Here is a 20,356-nt window from a genome sequence, read left to right on the forward strand (position 1 = left end):
CCTCGGGAGGTGATCATGGGCATATGCTATATACTTTACACTATTACATTACTGGTGTTACGGTTTGGAGATGGGGGCTGAAGGGGCAGGTGGCTCCATCCAGGTAGTGGTGGGCCTGAGTTCCCGACGGCCCCCGACTGTTACTTTGAGGCGAAGCAACAGGGCAGGTTGATGCCACCTAGGAGAGAGGTGGGCCTGGTCCTGTTCGGCGTTCGCGGATACTTAACACGCTTAACAAGATCTTGGTATTTGATCTGAGTTGGCTACGAGCCTATACGCACTAACCATCTACGCGGGAGTAGTTATGGGTATCCTGACGTCGTGGTATCAGCCGAAGCACTTCAGACGTCAGCGACGGAGCGGCGCGCGCCGGATTGGAACGTAAGCCTGCTCTTGTATTAAGGGGGCTAGTTCTGCTTCCGGCCGCCCTCGCAACGTGCAGGTGTGCTAAGGGCGATGGGCCCAGACCCTTGTGCGCTTAGGTTTAGACCGGCGTGTTGGCCTCTCTGTTTTGCCTAGGTGGGGCTGCGACGTGTTGATCTTCCGCGGCCGGGCATGACCCAGGAAAGTGTGTCCGGCCAAATGGGATCAAGCGTGTTGGGTAAGTTGGTGCACCCCTGCAGGGAAGTTAATCTATTCGAATAGCCGTGATCTTCAGTAACAGGACGACTTGGAGTTGTACCTTGACCTTATGACAACTAGAACCGGATACTTAATAAAACACACCCTTCCAAGTTCCACAGACAGCCCGGTGATCGCTTTTCTACAGGGCGACGAGGAGAGGATCGCCGGGTAGGATTATGCTATGCGATGCTACTTGGAGTTGCTACTTGGAGTTGCTACTTGGAGATGCTACTTGGAGGACTTCAATCTACTCTCTTCTACATGCTGCAAGACGGAGGCTGCCAGAAGCGTAGTTTTCGATAGGACTAGCTATCCCCCTCTTATTCTGGCATTCTGCAGTTCAGTCCACCGATATGGCCTCCTTACACATATACCCATGCATATGTAGTGTAGTTCCTTGCTTGCGAGTACTTTGGATGAGTACTCATGGTTGCTTTCTCCCCCCTTTTTCCCCCTTTCCTTTCTTTCTGGTTGTCGCAACCAGATGCTGGAGTCCAGGAGCCAGACGCCACCGTCGACGACGACTACTACACTGGAGGTGCCTACTACTACGTGCAGCCCGCTGACGATGACCAAGAGTAGTTAGGAGGATCCCAGGCAGGAGGCCTGCGCCTCTTTCGATCTGTATCCCAGTTTGTGCTAGCCTTCTTAAGGCAAACTTGTTTAACTTATGTCTGTACTCAGATATTGTAGCTTCCGCTGACTTGTCTATGATCGAGCACTTGTATTCGAGCCCTCGAGGCCCCTGGCTTGTATTATGATGCTTGGATGACTTATTTTTGTTTTAGAGTTGTGTTGTGATATCTTCCCGTGAGTCCCTGATCTTGATCGTACACATTTGCGTGCATGATTAGTGTACGATTGAATCGGGGGCGTCACAAGTTGGTATCAGAGCCGACTGCCTGTAGGAATCCCCCTTCCAACTCCTTGGCCGAAGTCGAGTCTAGACATTGCAAAACTTTTACTAACATGGCTGTGTGTCTTATGGGCACACGTCGCCATTGGGTGGTAGTAGGATCTTTTACCCCTCGACCTTTACTCTGGAACTCTGATCTCTCCTCTATTCGGGTCAAATGAAGTTTACTAAATCTAACAATAGGATCTCGTTATCACTTTCAACCGGAGAGCCCCTTGTTACTGATGATCGTCTGCTGCACCAGAAGACCCTGAAGATACTCTCCGCTGTTAACCCGAGAACTTGTGTTCATCGCGTTTGCAATCCCCCTTTCACCGCAAACCCTTATGGATAACTACTTGCAGTTGTTATTCTTACATTCATCCCCAGTTGGTCTTGTTATTACAAGATAACCTGAAAAACTCGTCGTTGTTTCGATAATCCTTTGAGCTTACTGCCTTGCTGCTCTTTGTCACCTGAATACCCCTACGGTTAATTATTGCACTTATCGAGTATCCGCTCATCCCCAGTTGTTCATGAGTTTCACAAAAGTCTTCAAAATACTATTCGATCTTCCGAAAATCCTTTGGAGCCTTTGGCTCTTGAAATTCTTGCTTGCTCGCATTATGGTTAATCCCATAAGTCTCGTAGTCTTATTGACATTCCTTGTCATTATCATTTTGGGTCTATTGACTCAATATGTTTGCGAATACGCGCAATCATCACTGATCCTTATAAATTACCTTTCCGGCTGAGTTGCCATTCTTTTAACTGGAATTGGTTCTCAACCAGTCCAATTGTCGTTGATTGTGTCCCTAATTCTATTCAGCTTATCCATTCTTGATCAGAGCATTTGCTTCTGATCCCTTGTTTTGGAAATCATAATTCCTTTGTTATCTAAGCATCGAATTATTCAGATGTTCTATAATCTGATGCCCGTGCATTATTTCTTTGTCTAATTGAGTACCGATACTCACATCAGCTCCGTTGTGGATCGCCCGATCCTTTGTTGGATTTATCGGACAACGCCCTTCATATTCAATAACCTTGTGAGCCTTTCCTCGGATACATAATGCCTTTGGTAAATTGTATCCTCTGTTTTTCTCAACCATGCTCTGCCATCGAGTTTGAGTTAATTACTCCTAAAGATTGTGGTATATGTTTCTAAGAAGCCCCTATGGGTTGAACATATGCTTTCTCTAAACCGTGTGAACCCGAAAGTTTTCACGATTAATACTCTTCTGGTGCTTCGCCAGATAAAATTTCAGCACTGCAACTTCATCGAACGCGAGAAGTGAATGAAAGGGTATTCCTTGGAGAAGTGGGAGTCGACCTTGAACTTTGTGTTCATGCCCATGGACGCGATGTATATCCTATCATGGAAGCTTCTTGTAACAATAACTATTTCCTTGATAACTAACATATGGTATCTGTGAATTGATCCCTTGCAACCGTGGTTCCGACCATGATTGTTCTTCTTTGATCTCATTTCTCGGACAAGTTAAAACAATTGTCTTCTATGGATCAATACACCAGTCCAACCTTTACTTTGATCTTGTGTCGAGTATTACCCCCCTGGTATCTCGAGATTATCATGGAACTGCATAACTTTTTATGAGTTCTTCATCCAGTGCTACCTTCCCACTGATTCCAATTTTTCGCGGGTTCTGAGTTATTGAACACTCAAAGACACCGATAACTGAACCGAGTCCGCACTACGGTTCAACAACTCTTCAGTAAGCTTCTATAAGTACGAGTTTGTACCCGATCACGCCATTCCTAGCCTGTTTGGCTATATCATTGTCGTGATGATTTTAACTGTGCTACCCGGTCCTTCTTCTCGGAGCACAATTTTCGATGATGAACTAACCTTACGTCGATCCTCATCGTCATACCATTTCGCCTTGAACAACAAGCTTGGTTTCAAGTTGTGTCGTACCCTTGGTTCCAATAACCTTTCAGTTCATCATTACTTTGACTTGATGTCGTCGCCGATCGATTACATCTTCATGAACTCTCGCGACAAAGGTGTCGTGATCATCAACATTCTGAGCTCATCCAGGATATCAATTGAATTCATGATGAGAAATACCATCCTTGCCCTCGATGAATTGTATTATCATCGACCACTTTATTGCCTTCCCACCAACACAAGCTTGTTCATGCTTGGTGTTATACCTTGAGTTCCTTGCTATCCAGCAATTGTTCTTCTTTACCTTGGAGTATTACCATCCTTTATGTCAAGAATGTTCTAAGATTTGTTCCACCTCTTGAGAATTCTTGACATAGAAATACTTCTCACCATCACCATTCTTTCTTGGTCCCCGTGTTAATTCCAACAAGTGAACGGTGTTGTTTGGATTCTTTCCTTCTAGCAACCCTATTTTTTTGAAGTTCATGGTCGAAAGTTCATTCTTAGGCTATTGACTATTGAATCACCATTCTGACATTGGTCGTGCAACCCAACCCATATTTCGGGTGCACCTTTCAACCAATGTTTAATTGTGTATGTTTTCCTCGAGCATACATCATTATACCATTTGATCTGACAAATGTCATCTTCTTGTTCACATTATTGTGGAAATCCATCTTTTGAAAATCTCAATGAATTGTCGCTGAGTCAATCAGCCACCTCCTCACCTCTCCTTGGTTTAATGATGAACTATTGTTTCAGGAACCCGCTCCCATAGTTCATTTCCCGAGAATCTTGCAATGCCATTTCAATGATTTGTGTTGCGCCTTTTCTTCTCGGACATCCTGAGTCTGAGGCATCATGACACCAATTGGATCTGAATCTCGGTCAGATATGATGGTTGGGACAACTTTCCAGGAGTTATGTTGTTTGTCCTTTGATGGCCCAGTAACATGATGTCATGCCTAGCACCCCCCCCTGGCTGGAGGACCTATCATTATGATTTCTTTTGGAAGGATAACCATTCCTCCTGGAGGAAGTGGTAGGACTTATTTTATAAGTTACTCCTGATGGATCATTGGTGTATCCGAAGTCGGGCCCTTGATTGAAACACCATATCATTGCTACCTGAAGCATGTCTGTGGTACTCCGTTCATCACCAAGAACATTTGAAGCACTATGCTAAATTCTCTTTATCAATTATCCAAACACCGTTGTATGGGTAATGTCATGAAATTTTTCTCCCCTTACCTAAAATGGTTTTCTACCTACTATCCTGTCATGGATATCATCTGCTTGTCCTTGGGAAGGATATACCCCTGGAAAATGTGTTTAAACACATTTTTCCTTTCCATTGATCTGGTTAAATCCGATAATCATATCTTCCTTTCCATTGTTTGGTTTAACCTTTCTTGTGATCTATGAGATCTAAGCAGTAATATTCTCCTACTTTTGTAAACACCTCGGTGTACAATGCTGTCAGAAAGACCCTGTTATTTTGGTGATGACATTCCGGTAGCCACCGATGGACGAGAACTTTGCCTATTGGTCCGCCTCGTTCAACGAGCAGGAAATGGTTCTCTTCGTCCCTCGCCCTTGGTATCGATGTTGTTGCCGACATATCTGACAGGCTACCCTTTGACACGCCTTACTATCATGACCGTGCAAAATGTCGGCCCCTTCCTACTTTCAACCACATGGTGGGCCCATAACCCACAGTTCCACAGGATCGAAACTTGACTCTCCTGCACCCCCTCTTCCCAAGGTTGTTCCTCGCGTGCGGCCTCGTATGTAATTCACGGGCCACCGTCCCAAGTGATCTATTTTGGTAGCAGACGCAATACTCAATCTCATTGCTTTGGACCCCTTTTGCATGTTGTTTCAGACATCGAACAATGGCCTATCTGTTTGAAACTTCTCATGGTACCTTCTTACTTTACTCTCGATATTTTCTTAAGTTCAATTCGAGAGTTATTTCCTACTCCATTCCCTGAGTTATGTACCAGATAGTCAACCTGGTAAGGCCCGCCCTTCCCGAGTCTTCCCCCATATCCTTTTCGTAAGTACGATGAAGATCCCGAAGAAAGGATGACGACTTCATCATTTTGACCTGAAGCAGAAATGGAGACATCAACGTAATGGATCGACCTCTTCGAGGAGAGCAACCAAGACCGAGAAGATCCGTTAGAATTTCGCAACCACAACTTCCCCCCCTTACTCCACCGCTTAAATCTCGGGACGAGATTTCTTGTAGTGGAGGAGAATTGTGACGCCCGGATAATTAAGCTACAGTAATCCCGGGCTAATGGTGCCACGTCACCACGGTTACTGTTGTTAACCTTGCGATGATTCGAAACCGTTTCAAAATTCAAATTCAAATTAATGTCAATAATAAAAGTTTTCAAAAATTAAAATTAAAATGTTCGGATTGTACTAAATATTACATAGATAATTATGGTGTAGAAGGCACAGTTTTATAAAATACATAAATATTTTAAATTGAATTAAAACAGAAGAGAAAATAAGAAAAGGAATCAAAACTAAAACAGAAAAAAGGAGAACCCCCCCTCTGGGCCGTGGCCCAACTGGGCCAACCCCCAGGCCCAGCCGGCCCACCCCTCCCCTCCATAACCCCCCACCAGGGGAGAAACCCTAGCCGGTCCCCCCCCCCCCCCCCCCCGCGCACGATCCCCACTCTCCTCCCTCTCCCCCCCGATCTGAATCAGGGGCAGGAACCAGAGGAGGCCCCGACGCCGTACGCCGCCGCCTGGTGCCGCCTCGACCCCGCCCCGCCTCTCCATCGCCGGACGCCTCGCCATCCTCCACTCCCCCCCTCTCCTCTCAGTCCCATCTGGATTAGGGAGAGGCCCGACCCCGTCGCCCCCGGATCCCGTCGGCCGGAACGCCGCCTCGCCGCCCTCCTCCTCAACGGACCTCGCCGCCGGACTGCCTCCCCGTCGCGCGCCGTCTCCGTCCTCCTCCTCACGCCCCGCTGCCACGAACCCTACACCCCCCCGTGAGCGCGCTTGCCCCTCCCTTCCTCTCTGTCCCATTCCGGCCGCGCCCCGGCGCCCCTAGCCGCGCCTGCGTGCCGTTGCTCACCCACGGTCACCCCTCGTACGCGCCCCGACCTCCCGCGCTGCACTGCCTCCCCTGCTGTGGCCGCTATCCCTGCGCCGCCCCTGCCGTTGCCTCGCCGGGGCCACCGCCCCCCGTTCCGCTGCTGACCCCTGGCCGCCTCCGGCGCCGGCCCGCGCCTGCGCTGGCCGCCGTGGCCTCGCCGCCGCCGGGCACAGCCCTGGCCGGCCTCGTCTCCCCTCGCGTGTGGGCGCCTGGGTGCGCCCACACCCACACGCCCGTAACGGCCCCGCACACTCCCGGGGCTCCGCCCCAAGCAACCACAGCCCGAGGCCCGATAGCCCCTCTGGGCCCATGACAAACGGGGCCCACGCCCATAGAACAAAGAATTAAAAAAAAGATTTAAAAAAAATAATAATTGAAAATAAATAATTGAGTAATTAAAGAAATTAATAACTTAATTTAAGTCCTGATTAGAGCTAATTAATCATTTAATTAACCTGACTACATCTACTAATTAGATAATTTAATTTAGTTTAGGTAGTTATCAGTCAATGACATGCGGGAACCCCACCGTCGGGGGACCAGTTAACCCTGTTGACTACTGGACATCAGCAATGACATCATGCTGATGGTCATAATCTTATTTTTCAAATAATTTAGATAATTAAGTAATTCCAGGAATTAATAAAATCTTTAGAAAATCATATCTTTTAATCCGAAACTCGGATTAAAATATTTTCAACGTGAAAGTTGCTCAGAACGACGAGACGAACCCGAATACGCAGCCCGTTCATCCACCACACACTCCTAACATATCAAACACGCAACCTTCCCCCTTCGGATCATCTGTCCGAAAACACGGAACACCGGGGATACTTTCCCGGATGTTTCCCCCCCTTCACCAGTATCACCTCCTATAGCATTAGGTCACCTCTAGCACCGCGTATTGCCATGTTACACTTTGTGATACTTTGATTGCTCTGTTATTTATTGTGTTCCCCCTTCGTTACTTCTTTTCGGTAGACCCCGAGACTGCCGGTGACCCCCAGTCGACTACGGTGTTGACGATCCCTCCTTGCCAGAGCAACCAGGCAAGCCCCCCCTTGATCACCAGATATCACCTATTCTCCTCTATACTGGTTGCATTAGAGTAGTGTAGCATGTTACTGCTTTCCGTTAATCCTATTCTGATGCATAGCCTGTCATTGTTGCTACAGTCATTGATACCTTACCCGCAATCCTAGATGCTTAGTATAGTATGCTAGTTTATCATTATTGGCCCTACATTCTTGTCAGTCTGCCTTGCTATATTATTGGGCCGTGATCACTCGGGAGGTGATCACGGGTATATACTATACATACATACATACTATACAGATGGTGACTGAAGTCGGGTCAGCTCGATGAGTACCCGCAAGTGATTCTGATGATGGGGGCTGAAAGGGACAGGTGGTTCCATCCCGGTAGAGGTGGGCCTGGGTTCCCGACGGCCCCCGACTGTTACTTTGTGGCGGAGCGACAGGGCAGGTTGAGACCACCTAGGAGAGAGGTGGCCTGGCCCTGCTCGGTGTTCGCGGATATTTAACACGCTTAACGAGATCTTGGTATTGATCTGAGTTGGCTACGAGCCTATACGCACTAACCATCTACGCGGGAGTAGTTATGGGTATCCCGACGTCGTGGTATCAGCCGAAGCACTTCAGACGTCAGCGACGGAGCGGCGCGCGCCGGATTGGAACGTAAGCCTGCTCTTGTATTAAGGGGGCTAGTTCTGCTTCCGGCCGCCCTCGCAACGTGCAGGTGTGCTAAGGGCGATGGGCCCAGACCCCTGTGCGCTTAGGTTTAGACCGGCGTCTGGCCTCTCTGTTTTGCCTAGGTGGGGTTGCGACGTGTTGATCTTCCGTGGCCGGGCATGACCCAGGAAAGTGTGTCCGGCCAAATGGGATCAAGCGTGTTGGGTAAGTTGGTGCACCCCTGCAGGGAAGTTAATCTATTCGAATAGCCGTGATCTTCGGTAACAGGACAACTTGGAGTTATACCTTGACCTTATGACAACTAGAACCGGATACTTAATAAAACACACCCTTCCAAGTTCCACAGACAACCCGGTGATCGCTTTTCTACAGGGCGACGAGGAGAGGATCGCCGGGTAGGATTATGCTATGCGATGCTACTTGGAGTTGCTACTTGGAGTTGCTACTTGGAGATGCTACTTGGAGGACTTCAATCTACTCTCTTCTACATGCTGCAAGACGGAGGCTGCCAGAAGCGTAGTCTTCGATAGGACTAGCTATACCCCTCTTATTCTGGCATTCTGCAGTTCAGTCCACCGATATGGCCTCCTTACACATATACCCATGCATATGTAGTGTAGTTCCTTGCTTGCGAGTACTTTGGATAGTACTCATGGTTGCTTTCTCCCCCCTTTTCCCCCTTTCCTTTCTTTCTGGTTGTCGCAACCAGATGCTGGAGTCCAGGAGCCAGACGCCACCGTCGACGACGACTACTACGCTGGAGGTGCCTACTACTACGTGCAGCCCGCTGACGACGACCAAGAGTAGTTAGGAGGATCCCAGGCAGGAGGCCTGCGCCTCTTTCGATCTGTATCCCAGTTTGTGCTAGCCTTCTTAAGGCAAACTTGTTTAACTTATGTATGTACTCAGATATTGTAGCTTCCCCTGACTCGTCTATGATCGAGCACTTGTATTCGAGCCCTCGAGGCCCCTGGCTTGTATTATGATGCTTGTATGACTTATTTTTGTTTTAGAGTTGTGTTGTGATATCTTCCCGTGAGTCCCTGATCTTGATCGTACACATTTGTGTGCATGATTAGTGTACGATTGAATCGGGGGCGTCACAATGAAGGTACAAGATTGAAGACTTCATCCCTTGTCCGGGTGGGACTCTCCTTTGCGTGGAAGGCAAGCTTGGCGATTCAGATGTGTAGATATCCTTCTGTGTAACCGACTCTGTGTAACCCTAGCCCCCTCCGGTGTCTATATAAACCGGAGGGTTTAGTCCGTAGGACAAGAACAATCAGAATCATAGGCTAGCTTCTAGGGTTTAGCCTCTACGATCTCGTGGTAGATCAACTCTTCTAATACTCATATCATCAACATCAATCAAGCAGGAAGTAGGGTATTAACTCCATAGAGAGGGCCCAAACCTGGGTAAACATCGTGTCCCCCGCCTCCTGTTACCATTAGCCTTAGACGCATAGTTCGGGACCCCCTACCCAAGATCCGCCGGTTTTGACACCGACAACACCCACTTAGTTTCTTTAGTTGAGCTTTCATGCATTTACAGCTCTAGTGCATCCGTTGCATGGCAATCCCTACTCCTCATGTTGACACAAATTGATGGGCATATCCATAGCCCGTTGATTAGCCTCGTCAATGTGAGACTTTCTCCTTTTTTGTCTTCTCCACACAACATCCATCATCATATTCTATTCCACCCATAGTGTTATATCCATGGCGTATACTCATGTATTGCGTGAGAGTTAAAAAAAAAGCTGAAGTGCGTTAAAAAGTATGAACCAATTGCTTGGCTGAAACTGGGGTTGTGCATGATGGGAGTATTTTATGTGACGAAAATGAAGCATAGCCTAACTATATGATTTTGTAGGGATAAGCTTTCTTTGGCTATGTTATTTTGATAAGACATGATTACTCGTTAGTATGCTTGAAGTATTACTATGTTTATGTCAATATGAACTTTTATTTTGAATCATTTGGATCTGAACATTCATGCCACAATAAAAAAATTACATTGAGAAATATGCTAGGCAACATTCCACATCAAAAATTCTGTTTTTATAATTTACCTACTCGAGGACGAGCAGGAAATAAGCTTGGGGATGCTTGATAAGTCTCCAACGTATCTATAATTTTTGATTGTTCCATGCTATTATATTACCTCTTTTGGATGTTTAATGGGCTTTATGATACACTTTTATATTATTTTTGGGACTAACCTATTAACTGGAGGCCCAGCCCATATTGCTGTTTTTTGCCTATTTCAGTGTTTCGCAGAAAAGGAATATCAAACGGAGTCCAAACGGAATGAAACCTTCGGGAGAGTTATTTTTGGAACGGAAGCAATCCAGGAGACTTGGAGTAGACGTCAGGGAAGCTTCGAGGAAGCCACGAGGGTCCAGGGTGCGCCCTACCCCCTAGGCGCGCCTCCCACCCTCGTGGCTCCCCTGACCGACTTCTTTCACCTATATATGTCCATATACCCCGAAAACATCCAGGAGCACAATAGATCGGGAGTTCCGCCGCCGCAAGCCTCTGTAGCCACCAAAAACCTCTCGGGAGCCCGTTCCGACACCCTGCCGGAGGGGGAATCCATCACCGGTGGCCATCTTCATCATCCCGACGCTCTCCATGACGAGGAGGGAGTAGTTCACCCTCAGGGTTGAGGGTATGTACTAGTAGCTATGTGTTTGATCTCTCTCTCTCTCATGTTCTTGAGGTGATACGATCTTGATGTATCGCGAGCTTTGCTATTATAGTTGGATCTTATGATGTTTCTCCTCCTCTACTCTCTTGTGTTGAATTGAGTTTTCCCCTTGAAGTTATTTTGTCGGATTGAGTCTTTAAGGATTTGAGAACACTTGATGTATGTCTTGCCGTGCTTATCTGTGGTGACAATGGGATATTCATGTGATCTACTTGATGTATGTTTTGGTGATCAACTTGCGGGTTTAGTGAACTTATGCATAGGGGTTGGCACACGTTTTCATCTTGACTCTCTGGTAGAAACTTTGGGGCACTCTTTGAAGTACTTTGTGTTGGTTGAATAGATGAATCCGAGATTCTGTGATGCGTATAATATAATCATGCCCACGGATACTTGAGGTGACATTGGAGTATCTAGGTGACATTAGGGTTTTGGTTGATTTGTGTCTTAATGTGTTATTTTAGTACAAACTCTATGATAGATAGAACGGAAAGAATAGCTTCGTGTTATTTTACTACGGACTCTTGAATAGATCGATCAGAAAGGATAACTTTGAGGTGGTTTCGTACCCTACAATAATCTCTTCGTTTGTTCTCATCTATTAGTGACTTTGGAGTGACTCTTTGTTGCATGTTGAGGGATAGTTATATGATCCAGTTATGTTATTATTGTTGAGAGAACTTGCACTAGTGAAAGTATGAACGCTAGGCCTTGTTTCCTAGCATTGCAATACCGTTTATGCTCACTTTTATTATTAGTTACCTTGCTGTTTTTCTATTTTCAGATTACAAAAACCTATATCTACCATCCATATTGCACTTGTATCACCATCTCTTCGCCAAACTAGTGCACCTATACAATTTACCATTGTATTGGGTGTGTTGGGGACACAAGAGACTCTTTGTTATTTGGTTGCAGGGTTGTTTGAGAAAGACCATCTTCATCCTACGCCTCCCACGGATTGATAAACCTTAGGTCATCCACTTGAGGGAAATTTGCTACTGTCCTACAAACCTCTGCACTTGGAGGCCCAACAATGTCTACAAGAAAAAGGTTGTGTAGTAGACATCAGGGTGGTGGGGGCCAATGCCCCCTCCCCAAATATTTTGCATAATTTTTTTACCAGTGCATTCATATGTATATTCAGTACTTTATTAACTTTTTATAGGGCGCCGCTACGCGTCGGCCGGTGGATAATCTGAAAATATCCGCCGCCTCAGCAACTGTTGGATGGAGTGTCGAGTAAGCGTCTCCGCGACACGCTCAATGTTGCGCTTCATCTCTCTGAAACACCGGACTTGTTCCAATCTTCCCGAGCCATTTTTTCCTTTGATTTCTGTGGCAGAAGCCTTGTTGCACTCAGGTTTCTGCAACAAGGACCTTGTTACAAAAAAAGAACCATTTTTTCCTTAGATATCTTCAAAATGAGCCTTCTGCAACAACAACTTTGTTGCAGAAATTTTCCAGACCATTTTTTCGTTTGAGCTCTATAACAGGAGATATTTTCCGTAGAGCCTTTCGCAACGAGACTCATGTTGCAAAAAACTTTTCCTCTAGCTGAAAGGAGAGCGCGGCCATGGATGGGGAAGTGAGTGCAGTCATGGATGAGGGAGGCGAGCGCGGCTGCCGGGTGGCTTTGGTGTGTCACAGGCACTAGCAAAGTAGCCATTCGCCGCCGCCCGCCACTGCCATTTGCAGTAGCACCATTATTGTAGAAAAATTGTTGCGGGAAACTAGGCTTGAGGAGATGGCCACGCCGGTGCTCCCCCGGGACGGTAGATGCGGATCGTGGTCTTGTTCCAGATGCATCGGCGGAGGCACTTGCGCAAGACAAGATATATATATATATATATATATATATACATATATATATATATATATATATATATATATATGGACAAATGTTTCCTACAAGCAGTGGTAGTTACCGTCGAAACCGAAAGTATGTATGTGTAGTATGTAGTATATAACAATGATTAGGTAGTATATATACTAACTTTTAGGTAGTATGTACCATTTTTTGAGTATGCTCTTTTTTACATACAAATATGTACGTACTTCATAAATATAACAAAAACTATGGGCTCATATGCAATTTTTTCATGTAACTTGCTTTGAAATAGCTTAGATATAGTATATGAACATATTTTAAAATAATAAATTAGTATATATAATATCATATGGTAGTATATGAGACATGTGGGGTAACTACCACCGGGTGGTAGGATGGATTTTCCCTATATATATATATAGATATATATATAGAGAGAGAGAGAGAGGAGGGGCATGTCCGATGGATGGAGGCTTCGCACATCAGCATGCCTACCGGCGACGAGGCGTGGGTTGGGGATGGGTCGGAGGGGATGAATTGGATGAAGACCAGGGAAGAAGAAAAAGTGGCGCACGAGATGGACGAGGAGATAAGGTTGAGAAAGAGGAGGGGATAAGCTTGGTGTACTCACAGTGCCACGTGTAGCGCAAACAAGGTGGTGGACACGGACTGTGTTTTCAACCGGTTGAACCATAGTATTTCCCCCTTTTGTAATGTGTTTTGACAAAAAAAACCTGCTACCCTTTATAATGTTGCTCCCACATTGATCAAATTCTAAATCCTGCACTGCATGTAAGACAAGTAGAAAACCCCGTGAGGCCTAACCTGTTTTTAGAAATCTTAACGAATCATGGTGTAGGAATGCAAACCATAGAGAATTGCATGGTATTCGTTCGACTTTCCCCAATAAATAAATCCTTGAATTGGTTTTTACATAATTACTTTAAATCCAAAGATCACCTCTACAATGAAAAAAAGAGAGGCAAGGCCAAGTAGTAGTAGTATGATTTAGGAAGAATGCAAAAGCAAAGATGGAGATGAAAAGTGTGTCAACCTTAGGAGATCCTCAACCGTTGGCCCCCTGAGCGAGCGGTCTAGATGTACCACCGTGATAACTTCTGCAAAGCACCTTATAAAACAACGATTTCGTGGTTGGGTAAGAATTTCCGTCAAAGCAAAGGGTGCAAACCACAAAAGTTTAGGGTTTCTTCAGAGACATCCACGCTGCGGACTCCCCCCCCCCCCCCCCCCCCAACCTTCATCCACACCCACCACCCCGTGAAGAATCCGGCGGCGGACGGCGGACGGCGAGCGGCGAGCGGCGAGAGGCAGCGGAGCAGGTCAGCGCGGCTTCCTTGGTCTCTCGTTCTCTCTTGGCTTAAGAAAGGTTGGTGGATTGACGCGTCTCTTTGGTTCGTGTCGCATCGATCTCGGCAGAGTCAGTCAGAGCAGGGCGGCGGATTCGAGCTTTCCGAGGAGGGAGATGGCAGGCATGGGCGATATGCAGATGAGGCCGCGGCCGGGCCCGCCGATGCACCGCGGCCCGCCTCCCATGGCGCGGCCCCGCCCCCAACCCATCGACCGCGAGAAGGTCAGCCAGGCCTCCGCAACCCTAACGATTTTACATGTTATACTAGCTAGTGTGCAGACATATACTAGTGTCCACATCAGCAGCGCTATTCTTAGTAGGTTTGCTAGGTTTTGAAATTAGAGGATTGCGAGGACTGATCGATTGAATTCTTCTTGTGCAGACCTGCCCTCTCCTGCTCCGGGTTTTCACCAAGGTAAGGCCCAATGATCTCTTTTCTTCTACTCTTTCTTGTTCCTTTTAGACTTTTAGTGCACCTACAGCGCATTATGATATCCTCAATTCGCTTGGATCGTGCAATATTTGATTGGATCTTCTGGTGCATGGGTGGTCGGTGGTGAAGTAATCTGAAACGTATGGTCCTGTCTGAATGATGCTACCAAAACACGACCCATTACCATTGTGCTCACGTTGTTGCATTTTTTAAGGATGTATAAGCTCTGTTCCCGGATGGTGCTGTGTAGATCAGTTCGCCCGTATGGCACCTGTAGTTGAGCAGCACTTGACTAGGAGGTGTTTAACTAGCATGACTCGGTAATACAGCAGAGGATCCCAAAACTTGTTTGTCAGAATGTTGGTTTGTTTGATAGGCCTTACAGTTTTAATTTCAACATGAAACCTGGCTAATCAGGGGCCAAAAGGCGTGTAAACATAGCTAGACCCATTTATCCGTAATTGAACATATAAATCACACATTTTGGATGTCGTAATTATTAAATCTTGACAAAATTTTGTGAAGGCCATCAGCAGTTCAGCGCTAACCTATTTATCATGGCTGACATACATGCAGTTTGCAGATTCCATTATTTTCGAGCATTCTAAGTCACTACATGTCATACAATTTTTCAACCTGACAATTTATACACCACATATGTTCATTGCTCAAGGGGTATCTGTTGGTGTTGGAACTGTGAGCTCAATTTAAGGGGAAGTACTTAGCTGCCAATGATGGGCTCGCCATCTTTGGCTGGAACAATGGATGCTATTTTTCAGGAAGATGGATGCTATTCATGTACGCACTGGATTATGCATTTTGATTTTCAAGCCAGCTATGGCTATTCTTAATCCTTGCCAGAAAGAATGGTAGTAAGCATGTAGTGCTTAAGAAATCTGAGGATTTTTTGTTGTGGCCTTGTGGGCGATCTGGAAAATAGACAAATAGAGATCCTTACACTCTCCAACTTTTATCTTCTGTAACAGTTCTGAACAATGTCTTCTCAGTGCAGACTGCAGATTTGTGAATAAACACAGTCATACGGAAAACTGATCCTGCTTATTTCTTTCCAGGTTGGTGGCCATCACCTAAATGAAGAATTTTCTGAGAGAGGGAAGGAGCCAAAAGATGAAGTTCAGATTTATACGTGGAAGGATGCCACACTCCGGGAGCTCACTGATCTTGTAATATTACATATCTTATACTTTTGACATTTTTGGGAAACATAATTTAGATTGAAATTTCATAAAATACCACTGGGTGTGTGTGACAGCTATAAGTAGTGCTTGGGCGTCCATGTCAATCACATCCCATGTCATAAAATACCAGTGAGTGTGTGACAGCATGGTAATCCCAAGTGCTTGGATGAGAGTCTAATCAGCACAATTTTGATCATGTTTCAGGTCAAAGAGGTTGCTCTTCCAGCAAGGAAAAGAAACGCTAGGTTATCTTTTGCTTTTGTATACCCGGATAAGAATGGTCGTTTTGTTGTCAAACAGGTAAGTTCTTGGCTGATTTGTTTCTTCAATGCCAATTTACAAATGCCAACCAAATTAATTGTTGCTCCGTATATCACGGTACCCAATGGTGATAAGCTAGCAAATTAGTTGCTTCTTCAATGCTACTCGTAATTTACAAATGCAGAGCACCCTGTCCTAAATCCTAAATCCTAAATTTCTGATACCTCATTCACTCCTTTATGGATGAAAGGAGATGTTAGTTCTACTTTCAGGAACGAGTTATATTGATAGCAGGATACATTAACTATTAGTTCTGGTTCTCACTACTGTTTATGAGCATATAATCTTGTATAATTCCATTTGATATTTAAAGTCTCTAGCGCTGTCTCATTATTCCTGGTTTGGCCTAGTTAGTAGCATGATGAGCTACTACTTGCAGCTTGCGCCGTTTTACAATTATGTTTCAATTATGCGTTCAATACTGGGGAACAACATATCCCTAGGCCATATGACCATTACAAAGTGTTCCAGACAGTATGGTAATCACTAGTTCCATACCGAAATTGACGCTTATTGCTAGTCCATTGAGCATCGTGCTTAAACTGCTAGTTACATCCACAAATTTCCATTGTACAACCTATGTTCTCTTGCATTCATAAATCATAACCGTTGAAGTTTCAACCCGTGATAACTCATCTTGTTGGACATTGTGAAGGTGGGTTCGACCTTTTCTTATGGTCATGGAAGAGGGGATGATGCCAAATCTCTTGGGGATCTTGGCTTCCAGGTATGCATAAGTGCTGTATTATGCTAGCATTTCATTCCGTTTTCTTTGTTGACACTTGTTATTTATTATCATGCTACCTTCGTTTGCAGATAGGTGATTACTTGAGCGTGTCGATCATGTGAGCTGTGCCATCTTGCAAAATAGTGTGTCTGCTGCACACTAAGCAGAATAGTTTTCCTGCTGCGCTATTATTATCTTGAGCTGTGCGTGTGAGGGATGAAGCTCTCCTTAGTGGTCGCCTCGTAGGGAACTGGAACCAGAACTGTCTGTAATAGTGGCGACTTTTGAACTAGTATTTGAGACTTGACACTCAGAGATCTGATGTGATTGCTTGCTATGTACCTGTTCTTTGTGGTTGTCACTCTGAACGAGAGTACTCTTTGAACTAATGTTTCCAGCAGAACATATGTAAACATAGGGGCGGCGCAGCACTTTTGAGGCTGAATTTACCAAATAAATGACGATATATTTAGCTAAATCAAAGTTGTACGATCGTTACCAGTAACATCTGATGCAACTAAACAACAAAACTTGTGAACTCAGATAATGAGCATTGCAATCGAATTTCGTAGGATTATGTGAACTCCCATTTCTGCCTAGAAAAAAAGAACTTATATCTTGGCAATGAAAGCAAGTTACCAGGCGTTCTTGCTAATGATCTACTAATATAAACTCGTGTTTTGCAACAAGAAAAAAAGGACCTGGTTTCGTCTTTGAGATCCCTGTTGATGTCATAACGAACAAGGCAGGGTCTTCAGCCTGCCTTGCACAGTCGGATCCTCCGAGCAAGAATACTTGAGATGATGAAATCACTTCCACACATCCATGTTTAGCTCCCTAACTGTATGAGGAGAATCTCGCAACGACAGGGGTACTTTCCGCAAGATACAAAGAGAGCCATGGATGAGGACTTGCACACTGCAAAGAGCTGCGTACATTTCATGCCAAATGTGTCTGACAGCCATTACCGTAAACTCACCAAGTTCAACATAGCTCATATGGACCTTTTGCCAAATGCGATTGTAGGGTGGACGGACACGCTTTGATCTCCAGCGAACCTGCTCTTCAAGGTCTTCATAGCAGTTTGCTGTCTTGTTTTCAATCACTTCATTTCATCTGAAAGATGGATAGGGCGGCCGTTGAGAAGAAATGGCCCAAGCAAACCATTCTAAGGAATATAGATTGATTTGATCTGCTGTCTTCGTTCTTACAACATCTAACATTCCTCAACGATCCATTTCTTGTTAGGCAGTTGACCAAGCCGAGAGCGTGGAAGTCCAGCTACTGCATCCTGGTCTCTGTTCAAGGCTGGAGCAGCATAGACCGCAGAGTTTGAATTGGTTCCTGGGACAGTGCTAACTCTTTTAGACCATTTCCCTAATTCTGGCAGCCGTACGCCTCATCTGTTTAGCAACAAAATCAGCTTCTTTCATTTTTCCGTCTTCGTCAAGCGCATGATGAAGCGCAACCAAACTGCGAGGTTCAACAGCAGCAGAACTGCTTCCGCTCTCGATGAGTTCATAGAAAAGCCGGAACGCATCTGAAGCTCGACCACCTGTGCAAAGGCCATCCAGAACCGTACTGGATACTGACACACCCAATTCATGACGCTTCTGCAAGCTAAACAAGGTGAGTTCGGCTGCCTCTGTGAACTTCTTTTCCTCGCAGAGGTCCCCGATTAGTTTTTCCATCTTGATGTAGTAGCCTTGGTCATATAGAGATGTGATGATTTTGTAAGCACGGTCATTTAGGTTGCTTTTGAACAATGCGTCAATCGTATTGGTCGAAAGATCCAAATTCTGGCGGATCTTCCTCTCAAGCATTATCTCAATCAAATCTGCAGCTTCTTTTGCGCAACCTTCTTTTTTCAGAAGTCCCAAGAGAACCGAGTGGAACGTGCTTGTGCTAGGCCGGAGACCACTGTTCAGCATCCTGTGTAGGGCCTCCCATGCAACCTTCATCCTTCCTTTCTGTGAAAATCCCTCTACGATGGCAATGTAGCATTCATCATCAGGCACAAGATCCCTCTTCAACATCGAGAGCACCAGCTGGTACCCTTCTTCAAAATCTCCTTCCTTGCAATGTCCTAGAATTAATGTCTTGAATGCAGCAAAGTCGACCTTGCTCCTCCGATCCAATAGTTGCCCAAACAGCACCCTTGCCTTCTTTGCCTTCCCATTCTCACACAAGTACACAAATACTGGGTTATATGCCGCAATGAGCGGTACACAACCCCCTTGTTTCGTGAGCACCTCCTTTTGCAAAAGCTCATCCACAAGCGCCTCAGCCTTCACGAACTCCCTGTTCTCGCACAACGCCCTGATCACCGTGCTATAGCTTGCAGAATCACGACTCACACGGAGCTCCACCATTTGGCCAAACACCTCCACCGCCTCCTTGATCCGCCCTTCGCCACAATGTGCGGCCATCAGTGTGTTGAATGTGCACGTGTCTGGCTTAAACGAGTCCGTCTCCAGCAACCCCTTCACCAGCTCCATCCTGCCGGCCTCGCAGAACCCCTGGATCATCGTGTTGTAGGTGATCCTGTTCGGCGTCACACCATCCGCAGCCATCATCTTGAAGACCGTGAGCGCCTCGTCAGCCAGGCCCCTTACGCAGTATGCCTTGATCATGGTCGTGTAAGTGATGACATTAGGAAACACGGAAGCCTTGCAATCCTTTTCCCCGACGCGCATTTTGTCAAACAGCTTGCGCGCGGCGGACAGGTCACCGGCGCGGCAGAGAGCGGAGAGCAGCGAGTTGTAGGAGATGGCGTCGGGGGCGAAGGCGTAGGTCTCCGGCAGGAAGCGGAAGAGCCTGACGAGCGCGGGAGGCGACGGGCGCGGGGAGGCGGTGGAGAGGCCGTGGAGGAGGGTGTTGAGGGTGGCGGCGTCGGGCGTGGCCCGCGGGGAGCGGAGGAAGGCGGCCAGGACGGCGTTGGCGGCGCGGGTGCGGCCGCGGCGGAGGAGCGCGGCGAGGAGGGAGTTGAAGGAGTGCGCGGTGGGGGCGGGGATGCGGCGGAAGAGGTCGGTGGCGGCGCGGACGCGGCCGGCGGCGGCGAGCGCGCGCAGGAGGGCGTTGAGGGCGTGGTTGGGGAGGAGGGTGAGCGGCGAGGGGAGGGAGCTGAGGTATTCGAGCGCCGGGCGCAGGTCGCGGGAGCGGAGGAGGAGGTGCAGCTTCCTCGCCGCCGCCACCGACGCGGGCTCCGGCTGCGCCGGCAGCTTCCCTGCCGTGCCCATTAGAACCGGTCAGCGTGGCAGCGTTGAAAGTGCATACGACTTCCCACGACACTCAAGTAGTAGTACTATACAAATCTTAACGAGTGATGCTATTCTTATGTACTCCTATATGATTTTACGAAAATCTTACTTATTAGTTCAGTCTATTTTTTTGCAGCGAAAGTATGAGAGCTTTATTCAACTAAAAGCATTCGCCGAACAGGTTCGGCCGCCAATAAGCTACTGATCAGAAAGCTAGGAGTCTCGTTGATCCAACTTTCA

The 20,356-nt window shown here is 46.5% G+C and overlaps 2 protein-coding genes across 2 annotated transcripts; one reads left to right on the top strand and one right to left on the bottom strand.

The window, feature by feature from the left end:
- The first annotated feature begins 14,013 nt into the window (after positions 1–14,013).
- Positions 14,014–17,245, top strand: LOC123135857 (histone deacetylase complex subunit SAP18). Its single transcript, XM_044555087.1, has 7 exons — positions 14,014–14,147; positions 14,245–14,398; positions 14,559–14,591; positions 15,683–15,793; positions 16,013–16,108; positions 16,785–16,856; positions 16,946–17,245. Exons 2-7 carry the CDS (start codon positions 14,291–14,293, stop codon positions 16,976–16,978), a joined length of 453 nt encoding a protein of 150 aa, XP_044411022.1. The 5' UTR covers positions 14,014–14,147; positions 14,245–14,290; the 3' UTR covers positions 16,979–17,245.
- A 145-nt stretch (positions 17,246–17,390) lies between these two features.
- Positions 17,391–20,136, bottom strand: LOC123135856 (pentatricopeptide repeat-containing protein At1g02060, chloroplastic). The gene has a single exon (XM_044555086.1). The coding sequence runs from the start codon at positions 20,093–20,095 to the stop codon at positions 18,221–18,223; it is 1,875 nt and encodes a 624-aa protein (XP_044411021.1). The 5' UTR covers positions 20,096–20,136; the 3' UTR covers positions 17,391–18,220.
- Positions 20,137–20,356: the final 220 nt, after the last annotated feature.

This window comes from Triticum aestivum, chromosome 6B, assembly GCF_018294505.1.
Source record: "Triticum aestivum cultivar Chinese Spring chromosome 6B, IWGSC CS RefSeq v2.1, whole genome shotgun sequence".
Classification (NCBI taxonomy): Eukaryota; Viridiplantae; Streptophyta; class Magnoliopsida; order Poales; family Poaceae; genus Triticum; species Triticum aestivum.

Excerpts from the sequence above, each read along its gene's own strand:
- LOC123135857 (XM_044555087.1), top strand. The coding sequence starts at position 14,291 with ATGGCAGGCATGGGCGATATGCAGATGAGGCCGCGGCCGGGCCCGCCG. Across the intron at positions 15,794-16,012 it reads TCCGGGAGCTCACTGATCTT|GTCAAAGAGGTTGCTCTTCC; the intron begins GTAATATTACAT and ends ATCATGTTTCAG. Across the intron at positions 16,857-16,945 it reads TTGGGGATCTTGGCTTCCAG|ATAGGTGATTACTTGAGCGT; the intron begins GTATGCATAAGT and ends CTTCGTTTGCAG.
- LOC123135856 (XM_044555086.1), bottom strand. The coding sequence starts at position 20,095 with ATGGGCACGGCAGGGAAGCTGCCGGCGCAGCCGGAGCCCGCGTCGGTG.